At 40.8% G+C, this 20366-nt stretch overlaps 1 protein-coding gene across 15 annotated transcripts in view; it reads right to left on the bottom strand.

Moving 5' to 3' along the window:
* Window positions 1-20366, bottom strand: part of LOC308100998 (mitogen-activated protein kinase kinase kinase kinase 3-like) — a 55597-nt gene that overhangs the window by 30503 nt on the left and 4728 nt on the right. For all 15 annotated transcript variants that reach the window (XM_080450245.1, XM_080450255.1, XM_080450252.1 and 12 more), the window contains exons 2-12: window positions 7992-8049; window positions 7757-7847; window positions 6530-6594; window positions 6378-6433; window positions 5321-5368; window positions 5114-5156; window positions 4625-4697; window positions 3801-3932; window positions 3551-3613; window positions 3243-3324; window positions 2548-2664 (exon numbers count right to left, since the gene is read on the bottom strand). In XM_080450245.1, the coding sequence (XP_080306371.1) occupies window positions 2548-2664; window positions 3243-3324; window positions 3551-3613; window positions 3801-3932; window positions 4625-4697; window positions 5114-5156; window positions 5321-5368; window positions 6378-6433; window positions 6530-6594; window positions 7757-7847; window positions 7992-8049 (828 nt within the window). The remainder of the gene's footprint in view (window positions 1-2547; window positions 2665-3242; window positions 3325-3550; window positions 3614-3800; window positions 3933-4624; window positions 4698-5113; window positions 5157-5320; window positions 5369-6377; window positions 6434-6529; window positions 6595-7756; window positions 7848-7991; window positions 8050-20366) is intronic.

The raw sequence follows: 20366 nt of genomic DNA, 5'->3' as shown, positions 1-20366 counted from the left end.
CTTTTACATGATTTTCATTTTGTTTCCATGATTCGGTAACAATGCTTAAAAAAAGGAAAACACACACACACACACACACACACACACACACACACACAAACACACACACAGGCCTCAAACCATGCATGTAGAAGGACTGCACACAGGACACATTCATACCATAAATTAAATGCATAAAGCTTGTCAAATCCACACTTGTCTTTAAGAACAGCTTAAGAACAGGTCCGCTGCGTGTGAAGGGACAGTACAGAGACACATTTTGATCAGTTTAGGTAAAAGAAATAAAAGAGGTCAAATCCACACATTGCTTTTTCAAACGGTCTGGACAGACCAAACAAACCAAAGCATCACTTCAAGCCTCAACCAAGTTCATCCTCATCTTCCACAGGTCTGGGTTAGTCACTGTAATGAACCATGTGCATAAATATGGTAGCAGAGCACAATGTCTCATTTGCCTTTCAACACAGTCAAATCCTGAGCTGTACAAATGGAACCATTTGGTTTCATTTCTACAATGTACAATTTTTTCATTTTCCTCTCAGAGTTAAATTAACATTCAGGTATTCAAGTGTAGAGTGCATCACCAACTGCACAACGATTGTTGGTGTTTTCTGCACTCTAGGAAGGGTAGCCACAAAAAAACGGGAGGCAGCCATTTTATGACCCTTCACAGGAAAATACTGAAGTGATAATTTAACACAGAGAGGCAGAAAATGAAAGAGTTCGATTACCACTCAGGATTCTGATGTGCTCCTTCCTTGTCACAGAACTGAACTGGATAGTCTCACTGGAGTCTGGGGGTACTCATTTATGTTTTCAGTGCAGGCAAGATGGCAGCCATGGAACTCCAATGGAAATGAGCACAGTGCATGAGACTCAGAAATTCTCGAGTATTCATCACAACTGCCATGGGAATGTTAACGTAATGACATCTTCGCCATTGAAACCCATTAGTTCTCAGAGTACCCTGCACCACACCATGACTCCAACCAGAAAACAATTTATGGCTTCCATCTTCCAGTGCAGCAGACAAATAACTACTGAACAATGTTGATTTCAAATTAAATGATCTATCCATTCATGTTCTGTGAATGGACATGTTCTGTGGCTGACTGCCCTAGTCAATATTAGCTCATCCTGTCTGTGTGTAGGCTATTTCGAAACCAACCGTACGCAAGTCAACAACGTAGGCGCGCAGGCAGACCGCGCTTGTCCACGCTAAGCAGCCGCTGGCCTCGCGTGTCGACAAGCGCGCTCTCCGAGTTGGCAAGCCGTGGTGGCCGGAATAGGTTATCATCTGTTTGGAAATGTCGTTAGTGGGCAAGCTAGTTACAGAATGGCTACAACTTCTGTAAGCAGGCGCACGTCACTTCCACCCATGATTTGCATACAGCTGGCTTCGGAATAGCACACACACACGCATCCTGTCCATATTAGAAGGTCATCACTGCAGACACTACAGGCCACACTGGTACCTTCCTACGAGCCGCAAAACGGGGCGCACGCCGAGCGCCGGGGCTTATGGGTAAGAAATTACCCCTGTACTTGAACTAAGGAGGAGGAGAGGAGATTGGAGGAGGAGGAGGAGGAGGGGAAGAAGTAAAACAGTAGGAAAGTGAATGAGAAAGAAGAGAAGAGCAGGGGAACAGGAGGAAGTGGAGGGCGACTTAATGAGGAGTATGTGGAGTAGGAGGAGGAGGGAGGTACAAGGAGAAAAAGCATGTGGTGTAATAAAGAGAAGGAGAGAAAGAAGAGATCGAGGGAAGGGAGAATAATTAAAAAGGTAGAGGCAAAGAATGAGGAAAAGCAACAATGTGAAATAATCATTGTAATCTAATAAAAAAAAAGAAATTCAAACCAGTAGCCTATATACTGAAAAACTGTTACTTCCAGTCAACTAATTCTATTGGGCAAGAGGCATTCCATGAGGCCTGTTAAAGTATAGTGTATAACAACACTGGTATTTGTTACTGTAACTAGCTATCAGCTTGCTTGCAAGCTAGCTAGTCAGTACTATACAGTACATTGCTTAAGTTGGCATTTTTTTTGGTGATAGAGTCCTGAACCTGAAGGAACTATATTTGTCTTTTTACAGATAACAGCTATGCTGATATACTGCACTGTACAACAACACTCCATCTTGTGTGATATTGATTAAGTGAGAGTGGAGAAAGTTCTATTTATCTGGTGTCCTTTGTTATTAAAGCTGTCTGAGCAGGGACTACTGTAGATACAATTTAGGCATTTAGCAGATGCTCTTAATCCAGAGCGATTTACAGTAAGCAAGGAAAACACAAGGTAATGCATCAAATGCATAGATAGACCTGGTAGGATAGAAAACCAGCAGGACTAGAGGACACAGAGGATTAGTAAACTTGACCAGGATCAGGTCTGTACTTGGACCTCTCTTTTCCCCCTCTACACCAAATCTCTTAATGGCAAATAGCCCATCTACAAGCTCATTTTCAGCAAATGTTCTCCCCAGAATGTGGATGCTAGGGTCCAAGCAGTTAAAAGCTACAGCTTTTGTCAGAGGCAAGACATTACCTCAGGTTCAGGATCATCGTCATCAAAGTCGTTGAAGGTGCTGTGGTCGGGGTTGCTGGCTTTGTCTAGCAGCTCTATGGCCAGAGTCCTGCTGAGCGGCTGAGAGACAAACGGATGCTGTGGAAGACGGACAGGACGGACAGCCAATCAGTGGGGGTTTAACTTTGAGTAATACAAGTTGTGGAGGCCCCAGTGGAGGATGCTTAATGGCAGGTTCACACTGGACGCGGAAGCGTTGCAAATAGCTACGAGGCAGTTTTCATTGTATGTCATGCTTATCACAATATTTTCCCATCTGTTAAGTAGGTTCACCTCACTGAGAGATCTGTTAATTTGTCAAGAATCCTGTGGCTTTAACGTCTGTTCTATTATTTTAATTTGTTTTATGCTGTGCAGCAAATCATTAAAAATCCATCAAAGCTGGATAAAACAAACATGTTATTAAGCTTCTGTTGTGAACATCCAGGCTCCTGTTCGCTCATGGAATTTCACTTTGCAGTAATTTGCAGCACTTCCGTGTCCAGTGCGAACCCACTGCAAGAATGTGTTGATTTCTTTCTCCAGAATGAATGCACAACCATATTACATTTCACAGACATTTAATATACAGTAGTTTTAGTTTTATTTGGCCATTTAAGAAGTGTCTAGTGGCTCCTGAACATGTAGCAGTATCAGAAGTTTGTTTTGGCATTCACCTGTAGGAGTTTTTCTGCTGTGGGCCTCTTCTTTGGGTTTTTGGTGAGAGACAGTTTGACAAAATGGTGGAAATTATTGGTCCTGTAAAACGCAGGGGGGATAGAGACGGATGTAGACACATAAAAGATAGTAAGAGAGATAGAAAGTGAGAGAATGAGTGAGAGAGAAAAAAGGCAGGGTGGGTCCAAAGGACAAAAACAACAAAGAGAGAAGAAAAGGTGCGAGTTAACGTTCAAGTGATTGTGGATTGATATGCAGATCCATTAATTGTGCAGCGTTGAAACACAGCCGCTAGCCTGGGTCTTACCACTTGACTTTGTCTTTCAACTTGGGAGGCTGGAAATTACTCTTTGTCATCAAGAACAAAGCCCTGGGAGATGGACATAGACGGGGTTAAATCTCAACATCAACGTCTAGAGATATTAACAGAGCTTCACACACACACACACACACACACACACACACACACACACACACACACACACACACACACACACACACACACACACACACACACACACACACACACACACACACACACACACACACACACACACCTCATGGGATGGAGGTCAAACATTGGGGGCTGTAGCTCTGCTAGCTCTATAGCGGTGATGCCCACAGCCCATATATCACACAGCTGGTTGTAACCTCCCTTCCTCTCTACTGCTGCTACCTCTGGAGCCATCCTACATGAGAGAGAGAGGATGGAGGGAGAAAGAAGTGGCAGAGATGTGGACAGAGGTAAGTGAGAGGAAACAGAGAGATAGCGATTCAGATGTAGGGTAGAGAGAAAGAGACAGGCAGTGAGAAAGAGTGCAGTATAGAGAGAGACGAGCCTTTAATGATACAGTTTAAGGGCCTGTGTCCGCCGAGGATGTTTTTCCAGAGCGCAGCATGTTTTTAATTGTTTACGGGAGCACCGCGTTTTTGGAAACACCAGCAGCGTGGCGTTGAGCTGAGCATTTATTTTGCATTTTGCTCATGAGTGGCATTTTTTTCTGCTTGAAGCGCTCACCTAAAACCAAAAATATTTTTCAACTCGAAAATATTTTGGCGTTTTCTGCCGGGAATAAAAGTCTGAAGAATTATATATATTTTTTCAATCCAAAAGACACCTTTATGTTTTCTGTCCTAAAAACCGTAGAAAACCTAAAAAACGTAGCAAAATCTTGCTACACGTTTTATAAATACAAAATGAAAGGATCAATGTTTTTAATTGACCTTTTACTCAGCTGTGATGAATGTTTTCTTTATTCATGTGTAAAACTATTTGTTCAGATTTTTGCTACCGTCTATCTCGTCTCTCAAAATTTGACTTGTCTTGTATCGCCTTGAGTCCAAGTCCATCGAGTCCTCAGCTCTGATAGACACCACTCACCAGTATGGAGTTCCAATGAAAGACTTCCTCTTGGCTAGAGTTGCTGTGATCTGAGCTGATACACCAAAGTCAGCTAGAGAGAGAAAGAGAGAGAGAAAATAATACATTGAGAAAGGGAGAATGAGTGACGAAGTGAGAAAGGAAGGAGGATGTAGATGGAATGAAAGAGGAAGAAACGGTTAGAAAATAAGAATAGAGAGGAAATGATAAAAGGAATGCAGGAGAGAGTAGAGATATGAGAGAGAGCAAAGGAATGAAAGAGAAAGTAAAGGAGAGGTTGTAGAAAGTGAGAAATGGAAAGACAGAAGAGGAGAAAGCAGCAAGTGAGTAAATTAGGTCATTTGAAGAAGTCATACTTAACGTGGCTCTACCCAGTGAAATACAGTGTGTTCATTTAACAATGAGGGTGTAAAATTGACCTTGGCCAATTTTTCCAATCTCATAGTTAAATGAGCACTCTGCGTTTTTCAATGCATGTGTTACACTCACCTAGTTTAATATAGCCGTTGTCTGTTAGGAGAATGTTGGCTCCCTAAAAGATAAAACACACAAACACAGAACAAATCCTCATCAAAAAGCGCTTAAACTACTCTTAAATTAATAGCAAAATAAATATTAACAAAGACACTTTTCATAAATTCTATAAACTTCGACTGCATTTTTTTAGTTTATAGAAAGGCTTAATTCCAGGCTCACCTTGATGTCTCTGTGCATTTTGCCTTTGTTGTGTAGATAGTACAGGCCCTATAAAACACAATTAAACGAGAGACATAGACACGATATAGGTAATGTTCACGTAAACACGTATATTTATATTGAATATATATAACTCTCCATGAGGTCAGTGATTTACATTGAATAACAAACAGTAAAGAAATATTTACAAATTATGTACACCAGAGACCAGAATAATGCTAGTAAACTGTAGCAGTTAACCATTCTGTATTTGGAGGGTCTGTTGTATTCTAAACATCTAGCTTAAATTGTTAGAATTGTGAAACAATTGCTTCAGCCGCTGGTATTGACCCATTTTCTCACTCCAATTTAACCCCAGCATTTATATTCTGGGGGGAACATTGGCCAAAAATAGCCAAATCTACAAGCTCCCAGCACGTTGCGTTGGGAGCTTGTAGATAGGCTATTTGTGGCAAAGTGATTTGGTATAGAGTCTAAAATGTAGACGGAGAAAGCAGTGGTTCCCAAACTTTTTAGGTTGAGACCCAAAAGAGAAATTTGATGTCTCCCCAGGACCCAAACTTTTTGTTTACTACTACCTTAATTATTATTATTTCAATAAAAAAAATTCCCCATTTTTTTCAAATCAATTAATTAGAGGGGGAAAAATACTAAGAAGTAGTGAAAATAGCAGCTCACAACACGTCTTGATGAGACATGTGAGCTTGTAGATCAGCTATTTTCACTATTTCTTAATATCTTTTCCCCTCTAAGTAATTGATTTAAACAATTTATTTTGTAGTGGAATGCTTTTGAAAAAAGAAAATCAGTTTTTTTCTTTTCGTGAAAATCTTTTGAAATAATAATCAAAGTAGCAGTAGACAAAAATAAAAGGCGTATTTTTTCCTTGCGACCCATACAAATTGGTCCGCCACCCACATATGGGTCCCAACCCACTGTTTGGGAACTACTGGTCTACAGGGTTTAAGTGGTTAAAATAGCTAGCCTTCCTGTTTTCACTGTTTCACTGGACAAATCGTCACAGATATAAAACGCACACAAATACGCTACACGTTACCTGTAGGGTCTCACGTGACATATAGGCTATCTGAGACTCTGACAGCGGTCCAGTTACTGAGGAGAAGAGATAAAAGAGCAGGAATTTAAAACCAACAGGTCATTTTGTTATGTTAGACAGACTATGATTGTGTTTGGAGATGGGTGTCATACCGTGATAGATGTCCTGCAGTGAGCCTCCTCCACAGTATTCCATACTGATCCATAACTTGTCCCTCCTAACACACACAAAACACACACACACACACACACAACATTGTCAGTACTGTAGCATGCATGCACACTGTTCACCATATTTCCTTTAATTAAAAAGGTCCTCACACACCGGACGTTGTTTTTCATGCAATGAATTAATCCGAAAATACATATTTTTTAACCGTTTGTGGCATCCACACAATGTGAATAATACATGCCGATAAATTTGGAGAAGTTTCATTTGCAATGAGGTAGATCTTTCACCTCAAATCATATTCGTCACTTTGGCCCCAATGTGTAAAAGACCTTTAGTGTCTTCTACAAATGCACACAATCACTATTTTATTCTTTCTAACACTTCCGTCTTGTGAAAGGAAGAGCCCACACACTACTCTTCCTATGTTTGCGACTTTGGGATCAAATACACAGTAAAATCCTCAGTGCTAATTTAACTCTGAGTGTACAGAAACAAATTCTTGAAGTTAAGGGTCCATTTGGTTCCATTTTGTGCACTCTCAGAGAGAAATGAACACATTATACTGGATTATACTGTGTAGACTGCTTTATGGGGCAGTCAAGATACAAGCATTTCATAAGATTGCACAACTTTGAATGACTAGTGAAAGCCGATCTTTCATTCATTAGATATGGAATTTCTGTAAATATTCTTATAAAGACATACAGTAAGTAATAAGTATGTATTGTGGTGTCTGACTTGTTCCCGTTTTTCTTTTCTTTTTTTGTGTGTGGACTATAATGTGACAAATCAGATGTCATGGTCAATTATTGAGACACTCCCACAGGATTGTGTGTCCCACACTGAGCATCAAGATTTTAAGTTTTTTTTAAAAGTTTTAAAATACCACTGTGTTTAGTCCCAGACAGTGGGATTGAAACATTAGTATAGTATGATCAATAAATTGTGATGCTGAGTAAGAACTGTGGGCGGGACTACCTTTGTCAAGACTGAAGTTATACTTTACAGTTGACCTACATCTGAGATAGTTGGATGTGCTAATATCTCCTTTGAAAAAAAAAACATTTTCACACTCCCACTGCACCGAAAACACAATGCACACACACAAAAGGAGGTGAAATATGCACCTTTTCCCCCCATCACACTACCATAGGTAACCAACAGCACAATAACATGCACACACACACACAGTACACAGTCTGTCTTACCGGAGATAACTCCCAAAGTAGGCGACTATGTTGGAGTGTTTACAGTCTTTCATCATTATGATCTCCTGCTGGACCACCGCAAAGTCCTCACCTGTTACACATACCACACATGATTTAGTATTTTGATGGTAGACTGATAGAGCTTACATGTTTGGTACACAGCATATACTGCTATTTATTAGTCAACATTGGCAGAGGAGAGGGGTGGAAAGAGAGAGCGAGAGACGGAACTCACCAGGTTCCAGTTTGATGACTTTGATGGCAGCCAGCTCTCCTGTATTAACATTACGTGCCTGCATGGAGAGAGGAAGAAAGAGAAATAAGAGTCAGAAGCAGAATAATGGCAAGACAAAACTGACCCATCAGTTCAATTGATTTGAAGATCAGCTTGTGGCTTTCATTAATATGTCCCAAAATTATGATTCAGCCAAATGTACACACCAGGCATGAGTTAAGTTGTAAAATACAAACACTATGAGAGTCTGCAGGACATTTGTTTTTATCCCGAACGACACCAAAAAAATGTTTATTCCTCCATGAAAAATAATTCATATGAAAACCAGCCATTTTTGCATGGATCCCTCAAATATGGATAGCAATTGTGATTCAGGTGAAAGAATTACTGAAAGTTGATTCACAGCATCCCAGTCACAGTAAACAGTAGCATGATGAGGCCAGATCTCAATTTGAACATGATTGATACAGACCCTGGGGGATATTGTATCATCAGTGGAGTCTGAAGGTGTGTCCAGCACTCCGCTGAGCAAACCATGTAATGACACTTCATAACTTCAAACTGACACGAAGCGCTTATACTGCCTCCTGCTTAACGGCCAAAATACACAGCAATTCAGATAATACTGCCCTTCCAATACATTGGTCGACCGTTGGACTGTATGTTTTTAGCCTCTTGATTCCTGAAAAGTATATATTTGTAGAATGCCAGCTTTCAACAGGACACTGGGTCTGTGTTCTATAAATAGTCTGCCTTGCTGTGTGCCATATTTACATTGAACTGCAGGGAGGGTGGCCTGCAAAACAAATTATATATGAAATGGGCATGAATTGCTGGCTTCTCTCACCGAGTGTGTGTGTGCGACTGTGTGTGTGTGACAGTGTCCGAGTGTGTGTGTTCGTGCGTACATGCAATAGTGCTATAGATCAGAGATAGTGGTAGCCGAGGCTGGATAGGCCCAGGAATGCACGCACACGCACACACACACACACACACACACACACACAGAAACCAAAAAATGTCAATCACTTTCTTTGATTTCCCTGGAAAGTGGAAAATACAATGAAAGAAGCAAAATAGAGAGAAGGAAAGAGAACACACAGACAAAGGGTGGAGATAGAGAGAGAGTTGGGGGTAAATAGAAAGAGGGAGAAATACAATGAAAAGTGAAGTCACAGTCACAGACTCATCTATATATACCCTGATGCAGGCCTGTGTCTCACCGGTAAGTCTTTTTATTTACAAAACACTATGGGGAAAACCATGGTATTTCACCTTCTGGTCCATTAGTTCACTTCAACAAGTTTTTAAGTGCATTTGAAAAATCTAGGCCTACTGTACCTGTAGCGCTATTCAGTTACAACTTTTATCCCGATACTATATTAGATCAATTTATGCCAAACAGAACACGTACATTTCTTATCACTGTACTCAACTGCAGAACTAGATTCGATTCAGATGTCGAAATCAGGCAGGCTAAAACATATACTTTTTTAATCTGGTTTGGAATCAAATAATTTAACGCTAACTTAGTAGACTCACAGGAGTTTAGAAAACTGTGCTCCTCTGAGCACAGGTCTCCGCCAGGCCGGGTTGCCTACCCAGGGCCCGCAAATTTTGTTCATAGCCACTTGATTTGAAGATTTTGGGATGGAGGCTCTTCCTTGGCTTAGTGGTAAAGTGCGTCCGTAAAGTTTCCCAGCAATAGGGCGCCGCATTCATGTGGCATTTTGTGCAAAACAGCCACCCCCATAAACTTTAGAAACCAATCAGAATGGAATATGAGAAATGTGACACGTTTTGATCACATGACTACAGTACAGAGATAATGTATACCGATTTGCGTAAGGTTTGGACAAAATCTGTAGTAGTAACAAAGAATGTGTTTTGCAAAAAGAAGTCTCATGGTGGTGGCTCTATTACTGGCCGATTTGAAAGCATGTATCGAATCTGAAATATCTGACAGATACATCTTGATCACATGACTACAGAGATAATGTGTACCAATTTGAGTGAGGTTTGGACACAATCGGTAGTAGTAGTAGCAAAAAACAGTTTTGCAAAGAAAACGTAACATGGCGGAAAACTTGTCAGGTGGAAATGGGCGTGGCGTATTTAGAGAGTTTCGTAATGAGCCAAGGCCAAAGTAATTTTTATTGTATGGCCTACTGTTCAAGAGCTATAGGCCAAAACGTGAATCGGTCTGTTATAGTGCCACCATGAGGCCGATTTGAAAAATGAAGGGGATTTCTTCCTTGGCCTAGTCGTACTGTGTGTGCAAAGTTTCACAGCAATCGGATGCTGTGTTCATGATTTGAGGCATTTTATTCAAAAACGGGCCAATCCTGCAAACTTTGGAAGACAATCTTGGCCAATCAGGATGGAGTATGACAAATCCGACAGATCGGTATTGATCACATGACTATAGAGACAATGTGTAGCGATTTGCATGATGTTTGGACAAAATCTGTAGGAGTAATATAACATCTCTTTTCGCAAAAATCGACCTCCTGGTGGCGCCATAACAGGCCAATGGTTCTGCTCTGGCCTCCAGGGAGTGTGTGTGCACAGTTTCAAGTCGATCTGTCCAACAGTGCCGGAGATTAGCTGCTCACAGATGGACAGACACACACACATACACAAGGACAGACAGACAGGCGCTAAAACATAGTCTGTGCTACGCCTTCGGCCTGGTGGAAAATGGAGACGATGGGGAGTGGGAGAGGGGGAGAGAGGGACAGAGAGAGAATGCTGCAGAAATGAACAAATCCAACCCAAAACAAAGTGGTGATGGGAGCAAGTCGACACAAGGAAAAACACGAGATACAAGAGGAGGAGGAGGAGGAGGAGGAGAGAAAAGCGGGTCTTGAGTCTGCAGACAGACCAGATGAGTCATAGACATTGGTGCCAGCGTTGGTGACAACAACACCACACAGTCTGACAGACTGAGTGGCAGGACTGGCTAAATGGCAAGTGGGCCAGCTGGGCCAATTGAGTGGCCTAAGCCTTTCTGGCCGGATTGGCCTGATTTGCTGGGTGGCAAACTAATGATGACTGGCTAGTGGCTAGCTGGCTGGAAGGCTGACTTAACTAAAGGGCTGAGTCCACAGAAAGCGTTTATTTTTTCATGTAGTGCTTGGGAGTTGGGACATAAGAAATTTGAATGCCCAGAGCTGACGGAGAGCTTGTTGTTGCTTGATTATCACATGATTTGTGTTATTAATTCAAATAGCCTCACTGAAACAGCTAATGGATAACATAACGGTAAGCGGTGCTCCTCTCCCTGTTGAACTAGTTTCTACTTGAGCCTGGGATGCTCCACCAAACAAAACACTAGCTGCAGAGAGCACAACACGAGCTGCGCTGCGGCACTGGAAAGTGGAGCGCTCCTAGCATGACTTTACCATACTATAGAAGCATGGCAGAAAGGCACTGGCAGCTCAAAAAGTACTTTCTGTTGACACAGCCCCTATGCTGCATTCTACTTAAAGTCAGAGTTAGCAGTTCCTATTTCTGAGCTAAATGTATCCAATGCTGTTTGGGAAAACATGGACGCCTCTTCGTATTGAGCCTTTGACAGTAAAACATTCTATTATAATGATTATAAAATGTATGAATATTATAATGATATCATGTCTGTTTATCTCAGTAAACCCAGGCAAGACAGATTTTGCCCGAAATAACTACTTAAAAAGGTCTTTTCCATTGCACTTTTTCCAAGTAGGAGGCCGTATTTTTCCGAGTTTCAACTTCAATGGAATGTAGCATTAGCCTATCCAACTAACCAATGTCTCGTTGTGTGGATGAGTAGCTAGTTGCATGTAGTTGACTGATTCAGTGACAGGCTGGGGTGGACGACCGACGACCGTGGAGTGATTTGCTGAATAAATGGATTGGGCTAACTGGCTGGCCATGACATTACCCTAACCCAATACTAGTAGACTTCACTTTATACAGTATAAACAGATACTAGAAAATTGCACGGATCACTGTATCCATTCGTGGCTTTCCACATATGGGTTTTCCAGTTGTTTCCATGTTCGGTCTCCAAGTCTTTCCACTGATTCTGTCTTTTACGAACCTCCCCACCACCACCATAGTACACACATCCCTATGGCAAGTAGGCCTCATGCATATTGCAGTTTTTTACAGTACGTGTTCACAGCAGGCACCTCAACTCTGCCTCGAGGCCTACATCTGCATCTATGCAGAACAAGTTGAAAAAGTAATGCAGTAGTTCAAACTTTCAAGTGAGAAATGTTTTTATTGTACAGGATTTTCTCATAAAAGGCATGCATTCATAATGTTTTGTTAGCCCAACTTTGCCCTGCTGTGACACACAACCAGTTTCAATTACAGCCATTCCTTCATTCTGAATTCCTAACCAAAATGGATCTTGAAACAAAAACATGTTAGACTGGTTATGACTACAGTTTAAGCGCTGCATCCTTCTGGTCTCTGGTGTGTGTGTGTTTGTGCATGCCGTGCGCACGCATGTGGTAGAGAGTGAGGCAGTTGATTTGACTGCCATCTTAATGTATTTGTGTGACTGTACAACCATATCTGTGTGCGTGCGTGCTTGTGCTAGACATCTATTTTAAGTACGCACTGAAGGATCGAGTAATGATTGTAATTAACATGGCCGTGTGTGTGTGTGTGTGTGTGTGTGTGTGTGTGTGTGTGTGTGTGTGTGTGTGTGTGTGTGTGTGTGTGTGTGTGTGTGTGTGTGTGTGTGTGTGCGTGTGTGTGCGTGTGCACACGTGTGTGTAATGCGCATGCGCATGTGACACCCTCAGCATATGGTCGGCTCAGTAGAGCAGCGGTGTGACATTTCACTCCTCCTCCTCCTACTTCTCCTTTGACCCGAAACAAAACAGCATAACAGTGCTATCTCACCCTGATCACCCTCCTCTCAGCCCAACAACACTTCTTAGAATCACAAACACAGTCAGGGTTATCTGACATTATACACACTCACTTCATAGGAGCTTAATTCTACACATAACATGTAAACAGAACAAATAGATCATAATTGCATATTCTTGCATCCATTGCATATTTTCTTCTGGTCCTTCATGGCCACATCATCTTCTGCTTTTTTAAGATACTGCTATACTTTTAAACTGTCAATAAAATATGTAATCAATAAAATAAAAAAGTTTCTAATGGTAGGTAAACCTTTTGGATTGTTACATTTTGTGTTCCTAAACACACAACCCAAATAATAATCCTACTATAAATGCAAAATCTCTGCGTACTTATGTGCGTGTGAGTGTGTCACCAGCATATTCGCGAGAACCGCCCAAACTCGTTGTGTGTATTGTCGAGGACCCAAGGGAGTGATGCGACTGACGATGGGCATTATCCCGTGAAAATAATATGAATAATTAATATTATTGTTATGTATTTATTATTATTATTATTATCATTATCATTAACTAGCCCATACCCGGTCGGCCGGTCGGTCGACCCAAGACGGACACCAAGACAGAGGTTACTCCAATTATATAGTAGGATATACCTTCACAATAGAATTATATTTTACCTAGCATTCAAAATCTGATTTCAAGGTTCTATTTTTTAAGCACAAGACTATAAACAAGAGATAAATAAAGAGCTATGGAGACAGAGAGAGCTGGCTAGAAAGACCAAAAAGACAGACAGAGAGACAGATGGAGAGCGAGAGTGAGATAAGGAGGCCTATCAAGTTAATGAGATAAGTCCTGGTAGACAGACACTGAACTGAGGTGATCCAGGATCAGAGTTAACCATGGTTAGGTCAAGTAGAGAGAAGCTGGCCTGATGACTGCCCCATCTTGTACACATTTGAATATAAGTTAACCTTTGACCACATGTCAGACTGCATGGTTCTTTTATGCTGGTTAGAGTGTTAAGAGATCATTCTCCACCAGTCTCACATTGCCAGACGATCAGAAATCTCTCCACCTACCAATACATGACGCAAGGTTACATCTGGATACTTCTAAATGCAGGCTAGTTGCTAGAATAGCGGTGAGAACAGCTGGTAACAAAGCTACACCCACTGCTTTGGAAACCAATCGCGTTGACCACCCCCAAAGACTTTTGATTGGTTCTGCAATGCAGTTGTCTTGGCTATCCCTAGTTTGTTTTCAACTCTCCAATTGCTTCCCACCAGTTTTAACAACGAAAGCTTGGAGATGGTCATAGTCTCTCTAGTTGACTGAAACCTGCCTCACAACATCAAAGCCCTAATTGTTCTTTCAATCACATGAAGAGAAAATCCTTTTACCCTAGCTCCACTGCTGCATCTATGCCCATTTCCTCTATCACCATTCCACTTTGCTCATATCCTTGGTTCATTCTAGAAGGGATGTCGAACCAAAATGTAAAAAAAAACAAGAGTTAAAGTGAGACTTCGCATAAGAAATTTAACAGAAGCTGTATGCTGAAAAGAGGGGGGGGGGGGTCTTATACTTGATAAATGGTTCTCCTGACCTACTCACATACTCTGCTCTTGATACTGTCATCACATGTTTGTCCACGGAAATTCACCTGCTGAACTTTCCCTTGCATGTCTTATCCGGCAATTTTTTTTTTTTAATGAACTTTTTTCTTTCTTTCTAACCTCGTTTAACCACCTAACTTGCATAAAAACTTTCACTCAAACACTTCACTCAGCTAAAGACTGAGTGAAGAAAATTTTGTTTTTAAAGGCTATTTAACCCATTGAGACCTGAAGCCGATTCTACATGTCTCCTAAATCTCAACTGTTTTCTGAAAAACGTATGTTTCTATATCAGTGGTTCTCAATCTTTTTCATGTCAAGGACCCCCAAAATGATATGTATTTGGCCGCGGACCCCCATCAACATATTTTGTTCCAGGAACCCCCCAAAAGCAAAGATTTGAGTTAAAAATGTTCGCTTTAAAAATATATATATTCAAAGATTTGCACACATTTTCAAGATTTTTCAAAAATAGCAGATCTACAAGCTCGTAGCGCAGCACTCGGTGCCGCGCTATGAGCTTGTATATCTGCTTGTATATCTGCTATTTTTGAATAGCCAAAGTGTAAAATAATGCTTTTTAGCTCAAATCTAAAAATGACCCAGTTCCAGGTCTTAATGGGTTAAGCAGATCCTAAGTCTTTTGAGCAGCCCTTCATATTGGGGGTGTTGACATGATTGCCTTACAAAACAGTGGCGTACATTTGTTAGCGGCTGTTTTCACTGCCGTTCTGGCAACTACCTTGCATTTAGAATCCACAGATGATTGGATGGCAGAGATCTCCAATCATCTGGCAGCAAGACTATTTCTTTACAGCAGCAGTTAGTAGAAGGGGAAGTCAGACTCATTCACTTCGCACACTGGCGACTGGGAGCTGTCCTGTATAAATACAGATGTGTACCATTGGCCACTCAGCAATTCCAATGGATCTGTCGGAGGTTAAGTGCATTGCTTCAGGCAACAGTTAACAGTTTAGGTATTGAGCTGACGCTTTTATCCAGAGAGACGTACTAACACATGCGACATGAACATAAATAAGCTTCAATAACCACATCACTGACGTCACAAGCAAACAACAGTGAATAGATGGTGGAGCTGCACAGTATAATGCAAATTACAATTGCCAGAGAGACTGCAAGTTTTATTGAAGGAAAGAAAAGGTATTCAAGTATGTACATCTTTCAAGCTGAGCACATTCTAATGATCCAATTAATCTAATAATTATTAACGATTTTTTTCACACAAAAAGTAATCATATTGCATTTGGCAATATTTAAGCAATGACTTTCTTTCAATATCACACACAGCACTTGTGCCAGGTCAGACTCATTCAGAAAATGTTCCTATAATTCTTTGAGATCAGATAAGCAGTAGTCAGATAACTAGCAAGCTCTTCAGAAATTCACTCCCACTGAGCCAATTTTCCCAGCCGTTCCGGAGATTTGAACCGGCTTCCTCCCACTTACAAGCCTGTTTTCTCCAATCATTAGTGCTACACCTAAAGCCTTAAGGCCACTGACACGCGTCAGCTATCTCTCACTCTCTTGTCCTCAATTTGCCAGACATGACATTTTCAGAGTTTCCAGCTCATTTCATGCACCGACATTCACCTGCGCCTTTCACCAACACGTGAAACATCCATGCTGTCTTTACCTCAGGGTCAGATAACAAGCAGGGGAAAAGCGTTCTTGGGCCATTCCTTGTCAGTACCATCTAGATAAAAGTAATAACCACAGAGGTGGTCAGTTAGTTGTTGTGCTGTATGCCACACTGCGCCAACGCACGAGAGTTAATGACACTTGAAGAGACATTCTAAATGTGAGAAACAACACAATTTATCCACTTGGTTACATTTGTACACCGAGTTAAATTGACACTCAGCATTTCACTTGGGGTGTATAGCAAATTTAACTAATACATTTAACAAAAATTAACTAATAATTTAATATATCGATCCCTATTTTGGAATTATCCAACTATAAATCCTACTATAATAAAATGAGGAAACCTCTGTCTGTGTGAATCCATTTTTCTCCTCAGTGGGCTGAGGGCCCATCGATCTGAACTTGCACACCGGCATTAACCATTGGCATATGAAGAGAGTGACGAAGACAGTTTTTCCCCAATTTAAGCTGTTTATTTGCAGTTTTGTGAACTCTGACATACTGTAAGCAGATGAGTTTTGAAGTTACTGCGAATGCGCGTCAGACAGACGGATATCTCCATATACGTGCATAAAAGGGACACAGAGTCATAGACAAACAGACGGATGCAACGGCCCAGGTACTCTGACAAGGAGTGCAACGGGTATTGCATAACAGGGTGGGGCATGCACGCCTAACTTGCATCGTTCTCAACTTTGCATCATTGAGTAGTATTTTAAAAACATGCTCCTCGATTATTTTATTAATTGAAAAAGTGATAAATAGAATAATAGCTAAGAAAATGATCTATAGTTGCAGCCCTAGATTTCACAGTGTACGTCTATGATGTATAGGTCAAATCAGCGGTTCATAGACACCGACAGCCACACATCAGTGTGGTAGTTCAACCGGTTAGTGCACCGATCACATAATGGTTACGGAATTTTGAAAAACAATAAATTGCAACGCAATTACATGAAATAGAAAACAAATTTGTGTTAAATGCTCACTTGTATACCTACTGCATTAAGTGATTTCTATGTTTTTAGAACTGAATTTGCTAATGATACTGACTGTGTGATGTGATTCATTTGTACTTTTAAGAGCAGGCTTTGGTTTTCCTTGAATATTGTTTTAAACATTAGCTTGGTTGATAAACTTGTTTTTGGTCAAAACATGTTGCTTGTGGGGTGGCCGGGTGGCTCAGCTAATTTGTGTGCAGACCATGTGCTCCTTCCTTGTGGGCTGGGTCGCAACAAGCATGGATCGATATTTGTGCGTCACTGGTGAAAAGGTTTGCAACCCTGGTTTAGACAACCGCACTGGTCCTGTGAGATAGTTAACATCTTAAAAGTGGTGCTCTTCGAACTGGGGACAGGCTCAGTCTCAACACCCGGCAGGGCTCATTCATTGCCAGCTAACAACCCAATGAAAGGAACAGGTGAGGTGAAAAGCTGCATTCAGTGAAGCGTTTTTAACTAGTGCACCTGTCAGCCCTTGAAACACAGCCTTAAAGCCAAGCATCCAGCAGACATGCCACCCATGCACACAAAGTCCCACACGCATTTTAACCACTTCTGCTTTAATCTGACTGTTTAAGTGTGCATAGCCATGTCCCATACTAACCATACATGACAATGTCATATGCATGTCATTCTTAGACATTTTATTCTGCAATCATTGTAACCTTGAAAACTAGCTAAAGCAATTTGTTTTTGAAGTACCAGAGTGCACAACACAGAGTCAGAATAATGGTGATCTTCACATGTGCACTGTGCTCACTTATAAAATATAAGAAGACACACTGAAATGTGATGTGTGTGAATATGAGAATACAGATGGAACAGCTACTGTTGGAAGCGGACTAATTAAACTATGTACAGAGTATGATATAGAATAGTATATAATAGTGTTAATACTGTAGGCATTCAGGACATTTAGTTAGTGGTGGTCTGTGAAGTCACATAATGCACACTTCACACACTGATGCCACACTGGAACACCAGAACAATGCATTTAGAGTGAGTGAGTGAGTGAGTGAGTGAGTGAGTGAGTGAGTGAGTGAGTGAGTGTGTGAGTGTGTGTGTGTGTGTGTGTACTTATACATGGGATAAAGAACATATCAGGAGGAAGTGTGGCCGACTCACTGGCCAAATAAAACTTTGCTCTGTGAGCACATGCGTGTCAAAAAAAATAAATGCAACTTAAATGCATGTCACAGTAGATGCATGTGTACTAGTGTACACACGTGCTGACACACACGAATACACACAGCCTCTCTAGTATGCAACCTGACCAAAGGAACCAAAGCTGAAATTCTGAGGTTTCTGAGAAGAAAAAACACTGCACCAGGAGCTGGGCAAAGACAAACAGTTCCCATTTATATTACACTTTAGGAATTTAGCTCATGCTCTTATACAGAGAAGCTTTCAGTGAGTGCAAAAGTAGAACAACCAAAAGATAAGAACACAGAGCTCCCAAACTACCATACAATTAATAGACAGCAAATGATCAAATATGTAAACCCTTTTTTTTGTTTTGTTTTTTTTAAATGCGGGCCTATTACATATATTTGTTCCCATAATTTTCAAGAGCTGGTTCGAACGTGTCCTGTACCAACCAGATACATCACATGAGCAGGCAAATCTCAAAATAGGATTTGACACTAGAATGGTTCCAAGATTTCTTTCAAACTAATTCAGAACCAGAGTGACGAGGCATTTAAAAGCCAGCCAGCCTTACCCCTCAACCAACGACATGCATGCAAGCCTTCAAGCGTGCACACACACACACACACACACACACACACGCAGGTTTTGTTGTCAAACAATCCGGATCAGGGAACGGTCTGACAAGGTTGGAGGAGTAACCGCTTCCATAGAGGAAGTAATAAGTTACCAGCTGATAGATGCAGCGCTGGCTGAGGTCTCTATAGGTAAACATGTAATGTTACCAGCTGAGATGCACTGCACGTTTTTTAAATTAAGTAATATAAGAACTGTGTTACAAAACAGAAATATGGTTACAAAGCATCAACTGAAGGTGAATAATTAAGTACTAATTTATCCAAAGAGTAAGATGATAAAAGGCCCCCTACAAATCTACTAAAATTCTCAGGCTCAGAAATGAGCGACTACATCTCCATTACACATGCGGCCGCAGGAAAGTAGCGTTGTCAGTTCTCAGTTGTGTCATCAATGAAGCTAAATAATAACACAGGCTGATAACAAATGTCACAAAATGTAAGCAATCTCAGGAATGTTTTTGACGGAATGTGACTTCAGTGGGGACAGTGAAACGTGATTTCCGAATGTAGTACATAGTTTTCCAATGCTACTTCTGAGTATAAATTTACGCAGATTCCGCAGAATTAATTACATTTTCTCCAAACACAGATGTTATAAAATATAACTAAATATCATAAACTATACAGAGCAACCTCCCTGACAGGTAAACGCATATCAGCTGAGAAGCACTTCAGGCTGAGGTCTCTATCCACAAGGGAGCTTACTGGGGAAAAGGGGGTGTGTGAATTATGGGCATTACTTCCTGTTGTCAGTCATTCAATTCATTTGAGGGATCAAATCAATCAACAATAATGTGTTAACACAACCCCACAAGATCAAGTGCTTAAAGGGAAAGACCACTTTGGTAGAGGTTTGGGTTGTGTAGTTACCTTGCTATGATGGAACTCCAAAAGGTGGACAAGAAATCAAAAATAATTGCTCCATTGATTAGAAATTGATAATTCAAAATATGCTCTTCATTGACTTACATTGTAAGTTAAAACAGCTCTCAAAGTCACTCTTTTACCCCATAAACGAATGCAAACAAAGTTGATTCAGACAATATAGAACATCACCAAACCCAGTACTGTTTATTTTTTTTATAAAAATGTCAACTTCCTGTTGATTTTACCATTTTTATTAAGAAGAAAACCCGGACTGGATCCGCGGATCCGGATTCGGATCTTCAAATAGTAAAATCAACAGGAAGTTCACATTTTTATTTAAAAAAAAAACAGTACTGGGTTTGATGATGTTCTATATTGTCTGAATCAGCTTTGTTTGTGTTCGTTTACGTGCTAAAAGAGTGACTTTGAGAGCTGTTTTACCGTACAATGTAAGTCAATGAGGAGCATATTTTGAATTATCAATTTCTAATCAATGGAGCTATTACTTTTGATTTCTTGTCCACCTTTGGAGTTACATCATGGCAAGGTAACTACACAACCCAAACCTAAC

Source organism: Gymnoscopelus braueri, assembly GCF_963280865.1.
Source record: "Gymnoscopelus braueri genome assembly, chromosome: 14".
Taxonomy (NCBI): domain Eukaryota; kingdom Metazoa; phylum Chordata; class Actinopteri; order Myctophiformes; family Myctophidae; genus Gymnoscopelus; species Gymnoscopelus braueri.
The sequence above is the reverse complement of the archived record's forward strand: the minus strand, read 5'-3'. Positions and strand labels throughout refer to the sequence as shown.